Source organism: Gekko japonicus, unplaced genomic scaffold, assembly GCF_001447785.1.
Source record: "Gekko japonicus isolate JY-2015 unplaced genomic scaffold, Gekko_japonicus_V1.1 scaffold169, whole genome shotgun sequence".
Classification (NCBI taxonomy): Eukaryota; Metazoa; Chordata; class Lepidosauria; order Squamata; family Gekkonidae; genus Gekko; species Gekko japonicus.
In genome coordinates, this window is record NW_015161951.1 from 1,237,228 (window position 1) to 1,257,395 (window position 20,168).

At 42.5% G+C, this 20,168-nt stretch overlaps 1 protein-coding gene across 1 annotated transcript in view; it reads right to left on the bottom strand.

The window, feature by feature from the left end:
- Positions 1–11,095, bottom strand: part of GRM3 (glutamate receptor, metabotropic 3) — a 67,196-nt gene extending 56,101 nt beyond the window's left edge. The window contains exon 1 of the mRNA XM_015429436.1: positions 10,598–11,095. Within this exon, the coding sequence (XP_015284922.1) occupies positions 10,598–11,095 (498 nt within the window). The remainder of the gene's footprint in view (positions 1–10,597) is intronic.
- Between the last annotated feature and the right edge of the window lie 9,073 nt (positions 11,096–20,168).

Genomic DNA, 20,168 nt, shown 5'->3' on the forward strand with positions numbered 1-20,168 from the left:
ATCCATCTATCCATCATCTATCCATCATCTATCCATCATCTATCCATCATCTATCCATCATCTATCCATCATCTATCCATCATCTATCCATCATCTATCCATCATCTATCCATCATCTATCCATCATCTATCCATCATCTATCCATCATCTATCCATCATCTATCCATCATCTATCCATCATCTATCCATCATCTATCCATCATCTATCCATCATCTATCCATCATCTATCCATCATCTATCCATCATCTATCCATCATCTATCCATCATCTATCCATCATCTATCCATCATCTATCCATCATCTATCCATCATCTATCCATCATCTATCCATCATCTATCCATCATCTATCCATCATCTATCCATCATCTATCCATCATCTATCCATCATCTATCCATCATCTATCCATCATCTATCCATCATCTATCCATCATCTATCCATCATCTATCCATCATCTATCCATCATCTATCCATCATCTATCCATCATCTATCCATCATCTATCCATCATCTATCCATCATCTATCCATCATCTATCCATCTATCTATCCATCATCTATCCATCCATCCATCCATCCATCCATCCATCCATCCATCTATCTATCTTCTTCATCTGTCTACCTACCTACCTACCTAGAAAGGATTTCTGTATCCAGATTTCAGGCTGCCATTAGAACTTCAACCTCCTGCCCTAACTACTATGTAAAAGTAATAATGTTAGTTTACTTTGCAAGGAGAATAGCTGAGATGATGAAGTGTTTTGAACACTGAAATCCTATGACAATGCTAAGAATAATTATTAATGAAAAATTGGTTCATATACTTTATTGAAAGAGGGATTGAAAGAGGCTGTGGTTGTACCACTCTTAAAGAAGCCAACTTTGGATCCCATGGATCTTTCCAGTTACTGCCTAGTCTCGAATCTTTTGATTCTCGGTAAGGTAATTGAGTGGTCACAGAACAACTCCAGAATTTCCTGGAAGACACATTGGGCCTGAACCCATTCCAGTCTGGCTTCCGCCCTGGCCATGGGATGGAGACAGCACTGGTCACCTCACAGATAAGCTCTGCAAACAGCTGATCGAGGTGACTCGGCACTGCTGTTACTGCTTGATCTTACAGCAGCGTTTAACACAGTTGAGCATTAACTTCTACTCCACCACCTCACTGACATAGGAGTCTGTGGGGCAGTCCTAAAGTAGCTTACTTCATTCATCCAAGTTTGGGGACACAGGGTGGCACTGGGAGAGAGGACATCAAGTAGGTATCCCTTTGTATGTGGGGTCCCTCAGGGGGCAATCCTCTCTCCAATGTTGTTTAACATCTATATGTGCCCCTTTGCCCAAATGGTGTGGAGTTTTGGGCTGGGGTGTCACCAGTACACTGATGATACCCAGCTTTACCTGTTGATGGGCAGCTGGCCACACACCACCCCAGAAGGCTGTGGTGGGATGGTTATTGCTGGTTGAGACTAAATCCTGCTAAGACAGAGGTTCTGTGGCTGGGAAGGGGGGATTCAAGTTTGGGGTGCCAACTTGCAGCTCTTGACGGTGTGCCCTTAAGACCAGCACCAACTGTCATGAGTTTGGGTGTGATTCTGGATGCCTCCCTCAATGGAGACCCAGGTCACAAATGTTGCCAGACTGGTACAGAAAACAGTGGTACGGGCCCTTACGAGGATCCTGTGAACAGTACATTTTCAACCTGTGCTGCATGAGCTGCACTGGCTTCCGGTGGAGTACCAGATCAGGCTCAAGGTCTTGGTGCTAAGCTTTAAGGTCCTTAACCCACATATCTTTGGGACCACCTCTCTTGGTATACACCCAGAAGAGCATTGCGCTTGGCAGATAAGAACTTATTGGTGGTCCCTGGCCTGAGAGAGATTCAGCACTCCTTAACTGGAGTAAGGTCAGTTTCCACCCTGGCTCCAACCTGGTGGAACTCTCTGCCAAACAACATCCATACCTCGCAGGCTCTATTGCAGTTCCGCAGGGCCTGTAAAGCAGAGATGTTCTACCAGACGTTTGGTTGAGGACAGTGACAGTTCCATCTGTCTGGCACTTCTGGCCCCTGCGTTCCCCTCCCCCCCCATGAGGCAGTGGCATAGCTAGAAGTTCCTAGTATCATTTATTAGGCTGATAGTTGTGCTTTTACTGTATTTTAACTGTTGTAATTATGTATTTATTATATGAAAGTATTCCACTGTTGTACACTGCCCTGAACCCTGTCTTTACAGGGGAGGAAGGTTAAAATCCAATTTAGTAAACAAACAAACAAATAAAAACATTTAACTCTGGTGTAACACATATTATTGCCTTTATAACAGTGTATTTATAGGAATTACAAGTGGGACCCACATGGACTTGAGGAACCTGCATGGACTTCACCCTCCCCCAATATTTCCTTGTTCCCTTTCCTGAAAGCCCCCCTAGTCTATCTCCCCCTTTTTGGCTTCCTCCTAGGGGTGCTAACCTCCAGGTAGGGGCTGGAGATCTTGAATCACAACAGATCTTCCCCCCAAAATTTCTAGGAATGTTCTAACTTCTTTCCCTCCTCCTTCCCCATATCCTTTCCCTGCCTCATTCTCTCCTCCTCAGCCATTCACCAACCTACTTTTTAACTGCCTTCCATCTTCAGCTATATTTATTTGTTATTTTCTTCATTTATACCCACCTTTCTCCACAGTGGTGACCAAAGTAGCTTACATTATTCTCTTCTTCTCCTTTTTATCCATACAACAGCCCTGTGAGGTAAGTTAGGCTGAAAATATTTGACTGGTCCAAAATCACCCACTGAGCTTCTACAGTAAGATGGTGATTTGAACCTGGGTCTCACAGACTGTACTCTGAAGCTCTAACCATTACAATGGTTTTCATAGGGTGGCTGCTGTTGAACAGTTGCAAGCAGCCCGGTCTAGTTCAGTAATACAAGTCAGGTGGTATCAGGTCATCCAGAGGTTGCTTCCAGGCCTAGGGGTGCCAACCTCAAGGTGAGAACTGGAATTATCCCAGAATTACAACTGAACTCCAGAAAACAACAGAGAAAATGACTGCTTTGGAGGGTGGACTCTATGGCATTATATTGGACCTTTCCCCTCCCCAAACCCTTTTTCCCTCAGACTCTACCTGAAAATCTCCACTAATTTTCCATGCTGGAGCAGGCAACCTTATGTCAGTTGGACTACAATTCTCAAGATACCTTAGGGGGAGCCTAGTTCTCCCTCATATGCCAAAATAGAGCTGGAGAGGGCCCTGCCCCCTCCCCCTGCCTTTTTACTGGCAGAAACTGAAGCCTGGAATATTGTGGCTGCCTAGCAGCAGCCAGTGAGGAAATCCATTGCTTAAAGATACAGTCACTCCTTTTATCATGTTTGGATATTTTAAGCTGCCCAGTGTATTTTTTTTAGATTTCACATTTTTCTGCAGACCTAGGGCCCTTTTCAGATTTGTAGAAAGATCTGTCCTGCCCGTTCACAGCTCCAGTCACCAGATTTAAGTATCGAAAGATATCTTGAGTTCAGTATTAGAATATCAGGTTAAAATTTTCTCATCTCTGGACTGAAGACCATCCCTTCACAATGAAAATATCTGCAAGTTATGAGTCTTTAGTATATGAAAGCTCGTGGTTTAGAGTGGTGGGGTAGGATTTGGGAGAGCCAGGAATGAATCCCCACTCTGCTATGTACATTTGCTAGGTGGCCTCGGGCCAGTCACAGAGGCCAAATCTGCATCTAGCATTTGCTCCGCTGTCTTACCAAACCCACATTGGAACAGAAATCCCCATCTGCATAGCATGCCACTTTCGCTTTGATTGATTGTCGGATTTTATGGCAGCGTCCAGACTGCATGCCGCTTTCACTTTGTTTGATCTCTGGTTTTATGGCGGCTGTCTGCATAGATTTATGGCTGTTTTATGGCCATTCAGGGGTGACTGTGCAGTCAGTACGGCATTAACCCGGGGTATTTGAATGTGGTTTTGAGCCGCATCTTTTTCTGTTCCAGTGTGGGTTTCATACAACGATGGAGCAAATGCTAGATGCAGATTGGGCCACAGTCTCAGCCTAGTCTTACCTCACAGGTTTGTTAAAAGGATACAGTGGAGGACAGGAGAATGATGTAAGCTGCTTTGGTTCCCCAGTGAGAAGAAAGGTGGGCATAAAAGAAGTACAAAAATACATAATATATCCCCAAATTATCGATCTATATTTAAAAATAACCCTAACTGAGATTGAAAATGTAATGGAAACTTTTAAGGAATTCCCTCTGTTTCTGCCAATATCCTCTTCTGGCACTTTCTTGCTGTCTTCCGTCCTGTGGCTCTTCCACCTGTCTTCTGCAAATCACACACTTCAGCCTCTGTTTCCATCTGACCTCTGTCTCCATGGGCCTTAGTGGGATAAAGAACATCTCATTTGAAAGGTCCTTTCCTTTCCCACAGTTAAAATATGTGTTTGTGTAAAGTGCCATCAAGCGGCAGCTGACTTAAGGTGACCCCCGGGGAGGGGCTTTCAAGGCAAGTGAGAAGCAGAAGTGATTTGCCATTGCCTTCATCTGCAGAGTCTTCCTAGATGGTCTCCCGTCCAAGTATTGACCTTGCTTAGCTTCTGAGATCAGATGACATTGGGCTGCCTTCCCTCCCACAATGAATCAAGGTAACGTACAAAAACTAAAAAGAAAAGAAAATAGCAAAACTATGGCCCCGTTCATACGAGCCCATTTGGGCCGGGAGCGGGACGGAACTGGGGCGGAGCAAACAGGCGCGATCTCACCTCAACATCTGGTGAGCGTGCCGTCTCCGTCCCTGATCCGGCCCAAATGGCAATACCCCGCTGCAAAGACGAACCACCTATCTAGGTGGTAGCAATCGTCTGGGGCGCCCCAAGCCGGCCGTGGGATCGGCGGCGCGTCCTTGCGCCGCCGCATCCCGGCCCCCGGCCGTACTGCGCATGCTCGGGCATGCGCAGTTCGGCAGCCTCCCCCTCCCATCTGGCTCGTCCTCCCCGGCGTCTGCTCTTGCCGGGGAGAAGAGGCGCTGCGGCCAGGGGATCCGTGGGATCCCGCCGCAGCGTCTCAACTTTGGAGCGGCTCTATTTAGCCGCGCTTTACCTCGTCGTTTCCCTGCCGTGTGGCAGGGGCCTATGTCATCCTTCTGTACCTCTTAAGTGTCAAGTGTCAATGTGTAGGCAGGACTCTGCCCATCTAACTTACCTGACCTTATTGCAGGTTTTAATTTTTTTACTGCTTCTCAATCACAGGATTTTAATTGCCTCTGCAGACCAGATTATGCTCTGAATTCTCTGATTGACTAGGGGTGTGAGTGTTGTGCTGGGCTGGGGGGGGGGTCATGTTTACTGGTGGGGGTTTGGGGGGGGGGGGGGGGGGGTCTTTTTTTCTGTTCCCCCCCCCCCCCCATGGTGGGGAATGATGAGGAAAACAAGAATTTGACAGCAGGAGCTCTAGGAAATGATCAGCCAGCCAGCTGTCCAGATGGAAATCAAAGGGCATTATAAATGCTGCTACAAATTTACAACCAAGGGAAAGGAGAAAGGTTCTCTCATTTGAGGAATGTCAATTATTTTGTGTTTTTTGCAGTATGCACAGCAAAACCAGAAATCCTCAATGCAGTAAAGATCAGCTATGACACTCTAGAGTATACCTATTGGTTCTTATATGGATAATTTGGAATGTTTGGTTGCAAAATCAGTTTGTACAGAGGGAAGGCAGCAAGGTATAGCCTGATCTCATCAGACTGTAGAAGCTAATCAGAGTTGGTGTTTGGAAGGAAGACCTCCAAGGAAGAGTCTGAAGAGGAAGGAAATGGCAGACCACCTCTGCTTCTCACTTGCCTTGAAAGCCTCTTGCTGGGGTTACCATGTCAGCTGTGACTTGTCAGCACTTTACACACACACACTCACACACCCTTCTGTATCTATCTAACAACCCTTCATTTCCTCTTGACAGGCATTCACCTTCTCCTTATAATTTCCATTCTGGGTCCAGGGATTCATGCATGTTCATAAGGTTTACAAAGTTTACCCAAGGTTGTAGCAGAGTACATGGTTTGCATACAGGTTGGATAGTCCAAATATCAATCACCCAAATAAAGGCTGGAGGCAAGAGGGCTGGGGAAATACCTCTGCGTAAGATTGTGGAGAGTCATTGTCTTCTAGAATACTGAGCTAGATGGACCAGCATCTACTGAGCTAGATGAACCAGCATCTACTGAGCTAGATGGACCAGCATCTACTGAGCTAGATGTCCCAAAGTAATTCTCCAACCACATCCTTCAAAGCATAGGGACAGTTCACATGTTTAAACGATCCACCTTGTTGCTGGTTCATATGCAGGGAGATTCTCATGAAGCCCTATGTACTTTCCAAGGTGCTTGAATTGCACGGAGGACTGTATCATGTATCCAACTGAAGATCTGAATGGGCCTTATTTCTTAAATGTCAGGATATGGACGGCTGCTTTCAGTGCTCGGAGCTAGGACACTATATGCAGCACAGCACTTTAAGGTTGTGTCCTTTTACTGAAACAAACTCTCATATCCCCAACAGATATTTCTCTGCCATAAAAATAAACTGAAACCATTCCATATTTATCTGCAGCAGGCTCTTGATTACCCACTCTAGGAGGGAAAGAGGTTTCTATGAATCTAATGGAGAAGGTCTGCTTGAGCCAAAAGCTCACCCATTTAGACGAGTGGTATGAAATAATTTGTTATTTGTTATGGAAATGATATGAAATGATTTGTTATGGAATTATACTTTCTAGTAATGAAGGGCAGTCTGATACTAGATTGAGTACCATCACACGGGATGTAATTTTTCAAGCTATTCAATGAAATAGAATGTTGTATTGGAATGCATTCCTCTGGTCTGGTAACAGAGGAGACATAACACAGCACTACAAATCACTCCACCACAAAGAAAAAGATGCTATTAGTAACCTTCATGCATGAGTGGACACGGCTGGAGTGTGACAGCAGGGTCTCCGATGATTGCTCTTAGCACTCCACAATTAAGAAAGATACATTTACACATCTATTGCCAAATTTGACATATTTATTTGCCTCGCTGTCCCCCCATTAAATACAAACAATGATGACCTTACAAACTTAGCTTGTTATTTCTGTTTGCATCTGTTCAAACATTTCATTATATTGTATGCTAATTTGCTGTTCAACTTCTGCCTTGTATGTATGGACTGGTAAGTTACATTTCACTGTGTCTGAGGAAGTGTGTGCGCACATAAAAGCTCATACCTTGAATAAGGTGCCACTGGACTCAGACTTTGTTCTTCAAACTTTCTTGTTATAGAAAAAGATAGATCGGGTGATCCCCCCAAAAATCATCATTCTTTCGTGACACATTCAAATCAAGCCAATTTTGCTGATCCATAAGCATAGAAGGATACTCCCCAGTTTGTGAGGTTTTATTATTCCATAGTAGAGACACCTGCTCCTGCATCACAAGTGCAAAGCTGGCAAATGTCAGAAAACAAAGTCCCAATCCATCACTGGAGCTACTTGTCTAGCAACCAGGTAGTTCCCTAACCACTGTTGTGGGCTAGCCTATCTTTGCTTTGGAACAATCGGATCCAGACCTGAAGATCTGGACAACTTGCAAGAGAAAAGTAGTTGGGCCTCTATTTCATAGTCCCTTTCTTCATCAAACCCAATAGTTCCTAGTTCCACAGATCTCCAGGTATTTCCTGGAGTTAGCAGCCCTGGGCTAGGATGGTTGCACCACGTGTGGCTAGAGAACGGGAGACAGCCGGGTCTTTTTTAAAAGGCAGCAAGTGATGGCCCATTTAATCATGACAGAGCCATTTCACCAGGACAAATTCCCACACTGCCCCGTGAGCATCTGCATCAAAGATACCATAAGAGCAGGCCTAAGTGTGTGGTGTCTTCTCATCCTCTCAACTCTGTTTCCCCTAACTGGGTGGACAGAAATGCAATAGATGCAGCCTGCATGGTTCTTGGCTTCAAACACTTATTGAGCAGCATGAAATGTCAAGGCAGTGACTTGGACCTTAAAATAGAGGCCAGAGGGCAAGCTCCAGAAGTTGGCCCCCAGTCGCAGTAGAAGAACAACTGCTGAACTCACTTCAAGATTTGCAACAATTTCAGAGGCGACTTGGAATTTTTACATATGGAGCAGTCTTATACTCAGCCATACCACTGGAAGATTCTAGCACAGTATTGCCCAAACAAGGGGCAGGCACTCTTGAGGTCTCAAGTGAGAGTTTTCCCAGTCCTGCTACTGGAGATTCTTTTAACTGTAGACAGTTGAATGTGGCCCTTTGTGTCTGCAAATAAGGTGCTGCACCACTGGGCTATGGGCCTTCCCCAGATCTTCACAACTACTCCGTGACTTTTGCATGACAAAGTCATATTTAGTTCAGCCGTCCTTGGTTCAACTGTCTTTTAGTTCAATGTCCTTTGATCTATCACTTAGCTTTGTAAGGAGGGCATGTGTAAAAATGTTCCCTGGGAAACCTAACTCAGCCTGTGAAGGACTATGGTCTTATCTGCATCTAGCATTTTCTCTGTTGTTGTACCAAACCCACATTGGAACTGAAAAAGATGCGGCTGAAAACCACATTCAAAGGTCGAATCTACATTGGTCTTTCCCACCGGTGTCCCAGCCTTCTGACTCTGTCTTCAAAAAAGCTGTCTACATTTGGTTTTGCTTTCACACCTCAGCAGTGCTAGCATACTTTTGCACGTCCGCATATGTTTATCACCCTTTTGTGGCAGATCCACTGTCATTGCACCTCCGCACTGATTTAAAAGAATCTTCTCCAAACAACGTTCAAACAAGCATAGAGAAAGACGGCATCACAGCAGCACAAAACTGATTTAAAAATGCAAATGCAGATTCGACCAAATACCCCAGGCCAATGCCGTACTGACTGCGAAGTTACCCCTGAATGGCCATAAAACAGCCATAAATCTATGCAGACAGCCACCATAAAACCAGAGATCAAACAAAGTGAAAGCGGCATGCAGTCTGGACGCTGCCATCAAATTCGACAATCAGTCAAAGTGAACGTGGCATGCAATGCAGATGGAGATTTCTGTTCCAGTGTGGGTTTGGTAAGACAGCGGAGCAAATGCTAGATGCAGATTTGGCCTATGTTAGAATTTTTCTCCCCAATGTATTATGTTCTAATCAAATCAAACCTCTAATGGCATACAGAATAAACTAGGACAGATTACAGCATTGTCAAAATAAGAGGAATAAAAAGAAAGATTTATACAGTTAAATTTTAAATATAACATCGAATCATCACTGTGTCTTATTTTGAGAGCTCTTTATGGCACATTGAAGAAATGAAACTACCTGCTCAGTTTGCTAGGAAAAACATCATTCAAAATATATCGGACCTTAATATGATCAGACAATCCCACCTTATTTTCAAGAATAGGGTCATGATACTTAAAATGACTTTTTGCATAAAAAGGGCAATAAAAGAGGATATGTGAGTTTGTTTCAATACATTTTAACTTACACAGGCAGAGTCTAGCAGAGTCGGCTACCTTTTGAAATCTGCCATACAGAATTGCTGATGGCATGACGTTAAATCTGGCCAAAGAGAAGGCTCTATGCTGTTGGGGAAAACCATGTTGATCACTGTACTATCCTACTAGGAAAGTAAATATTGCTTTCCTATACCTTAAAGGAACTTTTGACTCTGTAGACAGAGATTTACTCTGGGATAAATTAAAATGAAAATTGATAAGAGATTGCTTTTGCTCATCAGAAAATCACATACTTCTATGGCTCGTCAGGTTAAATGCTCCCTAGCTGGAAAGTTAACCCCCAAAATTCCAACTAATAAAGGAATGAAACAGGAATGCATTTTAGCTCCTTCTTTATTTAATCTTTTCCTTCATGGTCTTGCACTGTCCCTGTTTGGAGCTGATGGCCATAGCCCTACACTTGGTTCCACACATGTACCCCTGTTACCTTATGCAGATGATGCACAGGCCACATATATGAGTACTTCTCCAAAGAGTCTGACTACACTGATAACCTATGTACAGCGGGTGGGAGGGAGAGAGGTAGGGAGAGAGCACTACAACCCAACAGTCTTCAGGGTTGTCCTCATTGGCCAAAGCTTTCCAAGCATCTTCCAAAGTCTCCACTCTGACTGTTCCCTCCACCTTTTTATACGCTCAACCCAGGTTGGTTATCCATCTAAGTCACCCAATGAACTTCTTGGGGTTGCACAAGGAGGAGGAAAGCATTGATGCACCAAGCAGAAGGAAGCAGGTGCCGCTTGCCACTGTTGTTGCTTCCTAGGTCTATGACACTGACTGCAAGCTGGGTTTGAGCTGAACTCCTCAGGTGGCATGCACATTTAACACTTGAAACCACTCACATCCAACCATCTTTGCTTTCTCCTCCTGAATCTGAGTCTCTGCTCTGTCTGTCAGTATGGCCTCATTTTGTATCTTCACAGCTAGATAGGCTATTTTTTCTATCTTTTCCTCAACAGCAACAAGCTCCCAGGTGAGTTTCCCCCTGAAATTCCTTCCTGTGAGTGAAGGATGAGTAGTTTTTCTTAAAATTGGATGTCTCACCTGTATGGAGACGCTGCTGTAAGAGCCTCCAATCACACCTGCAATGTGTAACGGGGTGTTTTCTTGAATTGCATATGACCCATCAGGACACATATACTCGGCTTCGTCCACTTTAGTCAATGATGCCCTGACAAACTCCAGCGACTGTTCTAATGCATATGTGTCCCTGGAGCAGGTGTCCAAAATGTGAACCCCAAGCTTAATTCCTGGGAGCAAATAGCTGTCCCTGTTGATCTCATCAATAGCAAATAACATGGCCTCCAAGCGCTGGATCCCTCGGTCCTCGTTGATTCTCCCACAGTCTTCGGCCCCGGAGCCTTTTTCTTTGATTGGGAACAAACCACCCAAAACCAGATCTCCTTCAATCTTAATTTCTTTCCTTACAAAATTGTGGTCCCCTAGTGAAAGGAAGGATCCTTTGGAAAACAAGAGCAGAGCAAGCACATGCAGCTTGGCAAACATCTTCAATGACTGTCTTCTGGCAGCTCTAAGGATCATCTGTAAGAGCGCTAGAGACCTTCATGCCTCCTGGCAGATTGCTGTGATATATGAAGCAGCATCCCATTGGCAAGAGAGGAGCAAGCCCACAGGGTCTTCCGTCAAGTTTCTAAAGAGGTGAAAGGAATTAGAAAAGGCTGAAGTAAGAGATATGATGGCTCCCCCCCCACTGAAAACATACTGAATTGGTCTCTAAGGTATCATAGGACCCTGCAATATGGCTCACACATCATTAGACCACCAAATGGAGGAGGAGGAGGTGTGTACTCTCACCTGCATCAGAAATATGAGGGCTTTGCATATATGGCTCAATACATGTGCTTCCCCAACCCCCCCATGGCTCTCATGTTCATGTGAAGGTTTTGCATGGGTCCTTTGGGCCTTTATAAAATGTTGCAACAATGGCCACTCTGCCAGCATAACCAAGTTTCTGCTTGTGGATCAAACATACCAGCGGTGCAAGGGGGAAGTGCAGAAGGGAAGGAACCCTGCAGAGTACCCATCTAGAAAACAGTCACCACAAGCCCTCCACCTCCTGCTCAACAACTGATCAAATCTGTCAGTTCTGATCATGTGAGAGTGGAGTGTCTCTGGTCAGCTGGACACAGTCTAGACCAAAGGTCCCCAAAGAGGTGGCCATGGGTATTGAGGCACCCGCTGACACATTTCCTGGCACCTGCCAAGTGTTTTTAGAAAGTGGGCAGGGCCAGGTGCAGGTATTGGCCATGGGAGATTTGATTGGCTGTATAATATATTGGCAGCAGCTGCCACCACAATGCAAGGATCTTCATGGTATCACTGAAGGTAAGCTGCAGCAGCCATTTTGTGGCTTGCTCTGCCTTCTGTGGCAGCCATTTTGTGGCTGTGCCTACCATGTGTTGTCAGAATTCCAAACATGCCCACAGCCTCAAAAAGCTTGAGGACCCCTGATTTAGGCATGTGTTGTCTTCTCCTGACCTGCCTAGGGGTTGTGTCACAACTCATCAGTTAGGTGGAGAGAATTGAGGGACTTTGACTCTTAGTCATATTAAGCATTCAAACCTTTCCATGTAGAGGATTTTCTTATCAATATTTCAGGTCACTTTTGGGTTGTTGTGGTAGTGGTGGTTGTCACTGCCTTCGATTTTGTTTCTCTAAATTGTAACTTTGGAGCACAACCCCTCAAGTATGGTAATATTTATATGAACACTTTAATAATTTATGCCTGTACTTACCTTATCCTTAAGCAGAATTTATAGTGCTTGCAGGTCTATGTATAATTTAGAAACACTTAATGTTATTTAAAACAGAGTGCTAAGAAATTTAACAGAGAGAAAATTAAAATTTAACACCAAAAAGGAGGAGAAACAAGGTTGCAAGTGCAACCCTTCTCCACAATCTAGTTGGCTGATCTATGAGTCTGAAATCAGTAGAAAGCTGTGCAAATTGATCAGATACTTCAGAGGCATACTGATGTGCAGCCTCAACCAATGCTCCCGCTAAGCTGTGGAGTCCGGTGAGCAAAAATTCTACTTTGTGAGCTACTGACACTAAAGTTGTGAGCGAGCGATTTGGCTACTGCATAAGTTAGTTTGCTCTGGAGCCCTCCTTCCTGAGCGAAGAAAAAATTGAGTGAGCCGGGGGCTAAAAAACTATGAGCTAGCTCACACTAACTCAGCTTAGAGGGAACACTGGCCTCAACTATAGAAGAAGAAGAAGAAGAAGAAGAAGAAGAAGAGATTGGATTTATACCCCGCCCTTCACTACCCAAAGGTGTCTCAGAGCGGCTTACAAACTCCTTTCCCTTCCCCTCCCCACAACAGACACCCTGTGAGGTAGGTGGGGCTGAGAGAGCTCTTGACCACTGTTCCCTCTAAGATGAGTTAGTGTGAGCTAGCTCACAGATCTTTAGCCTCTGGCTCACGCATTTTTGTCTTAGCTCAGGAAGGAGGGCTCCAGAGCACACTAATTTCTGCAGTAGCCAAATTGCTCACTCACAACTTTAATGTCAGTAGCTCACAAAGCAGAATTTTTGCTCACAAGACTCCACAGCTTAGAGGGAACATTGCTCTTGATAGAAACTGCTTTTTTTCAAGGACAGCTGTGCCAGAGTTATGGCTTGCCCAAGGTAATCCAGCAGGTGCAAGTGGAGGAGTGGAGAATCAAACCCGGTTCTCCCAGATTAGAGTCCGCGCACTTAACCACTACACCAAACTGGCTCTCACCAAATAGCCCATCCAAGCATCCTGAGCACTGCCTGCACAGATGATGTGACATGGCCACTGTAAACGAGTGTCTTTTGCTGATTTCATATCTTTTGATTTCACTGGTGCAAGAACACATCCTCCAAGATTAACCTGGAAGACTCCTTGTAACGATGAAGAAATATTGAGCAGATTGTTGAGAATCTAAGCTAGGAGCTCACTGTTTGTTGGCCGGCCCTGCCTCTGCATCAAATAGTGAAGCATGCAGGTTTGAGCCTACATGAGAACCTGTCACGGGGCGCAAGATAAATGGTTAAAGGTGCAAAAACGTATTGTATTGTGCAGGGGGAGGCAATTCTATAGCAGAAGTTATAGGAGACAGGGTATTATTCCTCCCTAGGTACTTGACTGGATTCAGATTCAAAGGTGAAAGAAGCATCCTTCCTCTGACCCACTTGTTCTCTCCTACAACTGCCTTTCCATCCCACTTTACCAATGTAGGACTGGAGATGCCTCGTTTGCTACCAAATGTGTGGTTCAAGCCTAACTCCTTACGAATCAGAATCCAGTTTAAAAAGCTAGGGCATGATCCAGCCATAATTAAGCACTGTTAAGTCTTGTTTGTTCCCATGAGAGAGTTAAGCATATGCCTAAATATCTCCCATTGATATGCTGAACTCCTCCGTAAAATCAATTGGGTCTTGGTCCTGTGTACAATGTTCTTTTAAGCATATTTTCTCAAAAGTAGCTCCACTGAATTTAATGGCTCTCCTAGTAAATATGTGTTCTGGGCAGAACTGTGTACATTCACGGAATAAGGGAATGAAGACTCTAAATCCTGTGACTGGAATTATGTCTATCAAGTATATTTACTTACATTTTGCCCTCCATTATCCCAGCATGTGTCGCGCCCCCCCCCCCCATAAGGCCAGCTATTTAGATATACTGTTTGCTAATATTAACAGCCTGAATAGCCCGGCTTGACCTGAACGTGTCAGAGCTTAGGAAGCTAAGAAGGGTCAGCCACAGTTAGTACTTGGATGGGACATCACCAAGGAACACTTGGGTTACTACTGTGGATGGGCATGAACCAGCTCATGAACTAAAGTTTGAGACAATATTTTGTTCCGTTTGTGGTTTGTGAACTGAAGTTTGTGGTGGCTCTGTCACAAACCTTTAGTGCTGTTTGTAGTGGTTCCTGGTGGTTCATGAATGGATGCATTCAAAGTGTCACAGAATTGGGGCCTGGATTGAGCCTCAGTCCTCTGGTACACCTATGTTATGTTAATTTCTATAATAATCAGCCTCTATAGTTGAATCTTTGGTTCTGTTTCCCAGGAGGCTTCAGGACTTTGTGTGCTGTGGTCTTCAGGTACAATAACCCTAAACATGGAGCTTCCGGGTTGCAGCGCGGCAAGATGGACAGCACCGGGACTTGCTCCCTGGCACCTCTGGCTTTGCGCTTACGCAAGAGGAGTATCGGGACTCCCGAATTCTGCTGCACTTCCTGGAGGGGCGTGCAGTGCAAGGGACTTGATCCGGGCACCCCGTCTGTGTGGCGGCACAGGAAGCCCTGGATCATCCCCAGCAAGAAGCGTTGAAGTGTGCTCATGGCAGCCATGAGCACCCAACTGTCACTACCCGACCAAGAGGGACTCTAGAAATTCTACCTAATAACACCTTAAGAAGATCACCGTGAGTAACTGTCTAAGCAACAAACCCAGAAACTCTTCTTGAACATTTAGGACCTTTAAAATTTAAAAAGACACAGACTAAGACTGGGTGGAGGAGGAGCTTCCCCCCACCTTCTCCTTTCCTGCGGCTAGCATAAGACTTGAGAAGCACTTGCATTCTCTCTTTTAGGGCTAAAGATTCAGATGTCTTGTGAATAAACTTCCCCTTCTGAAAACAAGTGGATTACAGTAATTTTATTGGAGAATCTTGGAAATCCCCCCCCCCCCAGTTGGATTTTGGATACTTTGTCCCGTTTAGAAGGGGGGGAAAAGAAACACCCTTGATTTAGACTTCCTCTCTTGGAACTACAATAAAGGAAAAATCTTCTGTATTAAAAAGACAGAGACTAATCTATATGGCAATTGGTTTTAAACTTTTTACACTTTGATATTCCAATATATGGATTACAACTAGTGGGGTCCCCCCCTTCTTTTGTTTCCTTTCCTTTTCCCCCTGTCCTTTCCATATAAGGAGAACAGGGAGCCTGCCAAGATTTTATTCTCATAACAAAACTGATTTTGCATAATTGAGTCACAGTTGCTTATAACTGATAACAGTTGTTTTGCTTATAACTGATAAAACTGTGGGTCTCATGTGGTTTTGACGTATTCTATCTCTATTGTGCTTATAATGTTGTTTTATAAACAATAAGTTGCACTGTGGGCATAGAGGTGTGTTGAAAAGAAATAGTGTGGTTTAATATTGTTGAGATTCTCTTGTCTTCTTATATAACCCTATTTTAAAAATGGCAAGCACAAATAGACCTCCCCCAAACTACAACCTTCTAATTCACCAGGTATAACAAAATCAGTAACCTCTAACCTATCACAGACCACAATGAAAGATCTCCAAATATTGATTCAAGAAACAGTTTCAACTACTGTAAAAGCAACAATTATAGAAGCTGTGGAACCTATTAAAGATACAATGAAGGACATGTCACAGCAGCTTTCAACCAAGATGGAGGATCTTCAGAAGCAACTGCTAGAGAATAATCAGAAGATTGCTGACTTGAACAAAACAACTTCTAAACTGGAAGACAAGGTAGATGAAATAGATCATAAATTACAGGCAATGGGCACCAAACAGACCACTTTGGAACAAGATCTTATGAAACTCGACTTAGATAAAGCAGTGTTTATTTTAAGATTTCAAAATATTCCAGAACAGAAAGAGGAAGACACAAGGAAAAGGATAGCACACATTTTGGCTAAATATATGAAGACAGAAGAAATAGAGAACGTTTAGGATGAGATTGATACTGCATTGAGAATGAACTCAGCTTATGCCAGAAGAAACCAGCTTCCCAGAGAAGTACATGTGAGATTCCATAAGAGAATTTTAAGAGATGAAATACTCAAAACATCAAATGAAACACCTTTATATATAGAAAACACAAAAATAAAGATTTTAAAAGAAATTCCTTAGAGAGTCAGAGAAAAAAGGAAAGAATATATGGATCTTACAGCTATTCTGAGAAGAAATTAGATTTTGCATAAATGGTTACTCCCAGAAGGCATATTCTTTATTTATAAATGCAAAAGGTTTAGAATCAACTCAACTTTCAAGGCAGAGGATTTTCTTAAGACACATGAAGCAGACCTTCAAACTGAAGAAAACTCAGAAGCTACAGAAGAAGAAGACCAGAGCCAGTTTGGTGTAGTGGTTAAGTGTGCGGACTCTAATCTGGGAGAACCGGGTTTGATTCCCCACTCCTCCACTTGCACCTGCTGATGTTACCTTGGGTCAGTCACAAGCTCTGGCACAGCTGTCCTTGAAAAAGAGCAGTTTGTGTCAGAGTTCTCTCAGCCCCAGCCACCTCACAGGGTGTCTGTTGTGGGGAGGGGAAGGGAAAGGAGTTTGTAAGCCGCTCTGAGACTCCAAGTGAAGGGCGGGGTATAAATCCAATCTCTTCTTCTTCTTCTTCAAGGTGCTTCAGGAACAACTTTAACAGCTTCAACTACAACCAAGAAAGCAACAGTATCTAAAAAAGCCCCAAAGACCATAACATCTCAAATATGTACAAGCAGACAAATGAGAGATAAATAAGACATGGAATCACAGACCCAACCACAAGATGGATAGAAGGAAAATAAAGATAATCTCAATAAATGTAAATGGACTAAATGCACCCCCCAAAAGAAGACAGGTATTTCAACAACTGAAAAATGCAATTAGACATCATTTGCCTGCAAGACAGTAATATAAAAATCGCAGACCAGAAATATCTACAAGTTAAGAAATTGGGAAAGCCTGTATTTCTTTAGATAAGGAGAAGAAGAAAAGAGGCTTTGTAACCTATGTAAAAGAACATTTGCATCCAGAAATTATTTATGCCTCAGAAGATGGATGGATTTTATTGGTGCAAATACAAAGACAAGGGAAAAGGACTTTGATTACAAATATTTATGCACCGAATCAGCACCAGGAGACATTCTACAAACTTCTATAAGAACTGATCTCAAAGACTTTGATGAAATGCTGTTTTTGATAGAATTTCAGACAGAAAAACTACTACTGGAAAACAGAAACAAGGAAATGAGCTTCCTTCTACATTCCAAAACTAGTAGAAGAAAATAATTGTGTGGACGCATGTAAAGTGAGAAATGCACACAAAAAAAGACTATTCAGCAAGACATAAGTCATGATCAAGAATAGATATGTGCTGGACTTCTACTACAATGATAAATGACATATTAGAAGTGGAGATTTTACCAGCAACCTTTGCAGACCTCAATCTGGTCATGCTTGAAATACAAGATACTCCTAAAAAACAAACAAACAAACCCCAAAACCAAAACAGATGGTTGTTGAATACCTTTATTTTAAAGAATGAAAAATTTGTAAGAGAGCCTAAAAAAGAATTTCAAATATTTTTGAACAAAATATACAACCAGAAATTTCCCTCAGTAGCTTCTACTGATGTATACATTTAAAGCCTTTGCTAGAGGATGGATGATTAGAGAATCTGCATACGTCAGGAAACAGAGGTCAGAAAGATATTTCCAGATTCAAGATCAGATTAAAAAACAGGAAGAAAAGATGAAACAAGAGCCATCAACTGAACAGATAAAAATTAAGCTTATACTCTTACCTATTAACAAAGGAAATAGCAAAAAAAATAACGTATGCTAAACAAAACTATTTTGAAAATGCTAATAAACCAACTAGATGGTTAGCTTATAAACTACGTAAAGAAAAGGAAAAAAGGCACATAAAGATAGTTGAATCATTTTATGAAAAGTTACATATGAAAAGAGAAGCAACAGAGGAGTAAATTAAAAAATACTTTGGAAGTCATAAAATTAAAATATTTACAGAGGATCAAAGAAAAATATTAAATGATCCAATATCCTTTGCTGAAGTGACAGAAGCATTGAAAAAACAAAAAAGGTGAAAACCCCAGGTCCTCATGGATTTCCCATGGAATTTTATCATGCACTTGAAGATCAACTGATATGGCCACTAAAAGCCATAATTCAAAATATAATAATTGAAGGGAAAATTCCAGAGTCTTGGAATGAAGCACTGATAACACTTAGCCTGATTTCGCACTAGAGCTGCCTCACTGTTGCGCCGCCATTTGCCCCAGTTCTATTGGTCAATTTCACACCCGAAGCCCCGGGGCTGATTTTGACCCGCGGCTTTGCTCGATTTCCTCCGCAGTTTCGTTGATCCTCAAAAATCAGGATCACGAAACTGCGGGGGAAATCAGGCGAAGCCGCGGGTCAAAATCAGCTCCGTGGCTTCGGGTGTGAAATTGACCAATAGAACCGGGGCAAACGGCATCGCAACAGCGAGGCAGCTCGAGTGCGAAATAAGCCTTATACACAAGCAAAACTCAGATGAGAAAGAAATTAAAAATTACAGCCCAATCTCCTTGCTAAATGTGGATTACAAAATTTATGCATCTGTTTTAGCTGCAAGAATGAAAAGAGTTCTCTCTCTTGAGTCATAATATTGAGCTGGACAGGTTTGGGAAAAAATGTAAAAATTACAAAAGCAATTTTATATAAGGAAAATATTTATAAGATGTTTTATAGATGGTATATTACGCCTGATAAATTGGCTAAGTTTTACCCTAATTGCTCAAATGTATGTTGGAAGTGTCAAAATAATGTTGATCTTTTTACCATATGTGGTGATTATGTCATAAAGCAAAAAATATTGGGTTTGGATTCATGAAAGTTTACAAAAAATGTTAAATTGTTCTGTATCCTTTGTTCCAGAAATATTTTTGTTGAATATCTTGCCTGAAAACTGTAAAAATATTATTCTTATCTTATACTACATGTGACAACAACTGCTAGAATACTTTATGCTAAATATTGGAGAAGAACAGAAACACCCTCGAGAGAAGAAATTTTAAGTAAAATTTTGGAAATGGCGGAGATGGACAAACTAACTTTAACTTTGAAAGGACAACCAGAATCTACATTTGATAATACATGGTCAAGATTTTATAAGTGGTTTGAAGACTATAATAAATAAACCACACAGACATTTAAAACTTTCTAAGGACATACAAAGTACAATTTTGATATATTTGCAAGAGATATACATAATGATACAAGGTGAAATATATAAACAAATGATAAATTAGACATGAGTTTGTTAAACAAGGACTTGTAAGAATAATTTCCCCTCTTTTATGTTAGTTTTGTCTTTATGTATGTTTTGTCTTTAAAAATAAAAAAGTTAACGAGGAAAAAAATAACCCTAAACATGATTTTCACCTCACATGACTTTTGCTTTCTGGGAATGTTTATACATGCAGAAGTCAGGAATCACTATCAAATTCTAGATAGTTAGAGTATCAGTAACTAGCTTCCTTGACTCTGTGAGTCAACCTAGCTTAACCCAGTTTTCCTGACCTTCCTGACCCTAGAAATAGAAAGAATGGGCTGAACTTTTTTGTGCACATTAGAGATGAATGTCAAATGCTTGTCACAGAGTTGATTGACAGTTACTTTAGCGCCTATAGTTGGAAAAGGGTACTTAATGTCTGAATTTTGCTTTGTTCCTGGTTGTTCTGGTCAACCACCCTCAGGGGCTTGACAGAGCAACCAAGGATATTCTTTACAGAACTTCAAGTGCACTATTTATGTACTGGGGTTGTGTTGAAATATTCTATGTTGAATATGGAAATGCTACAA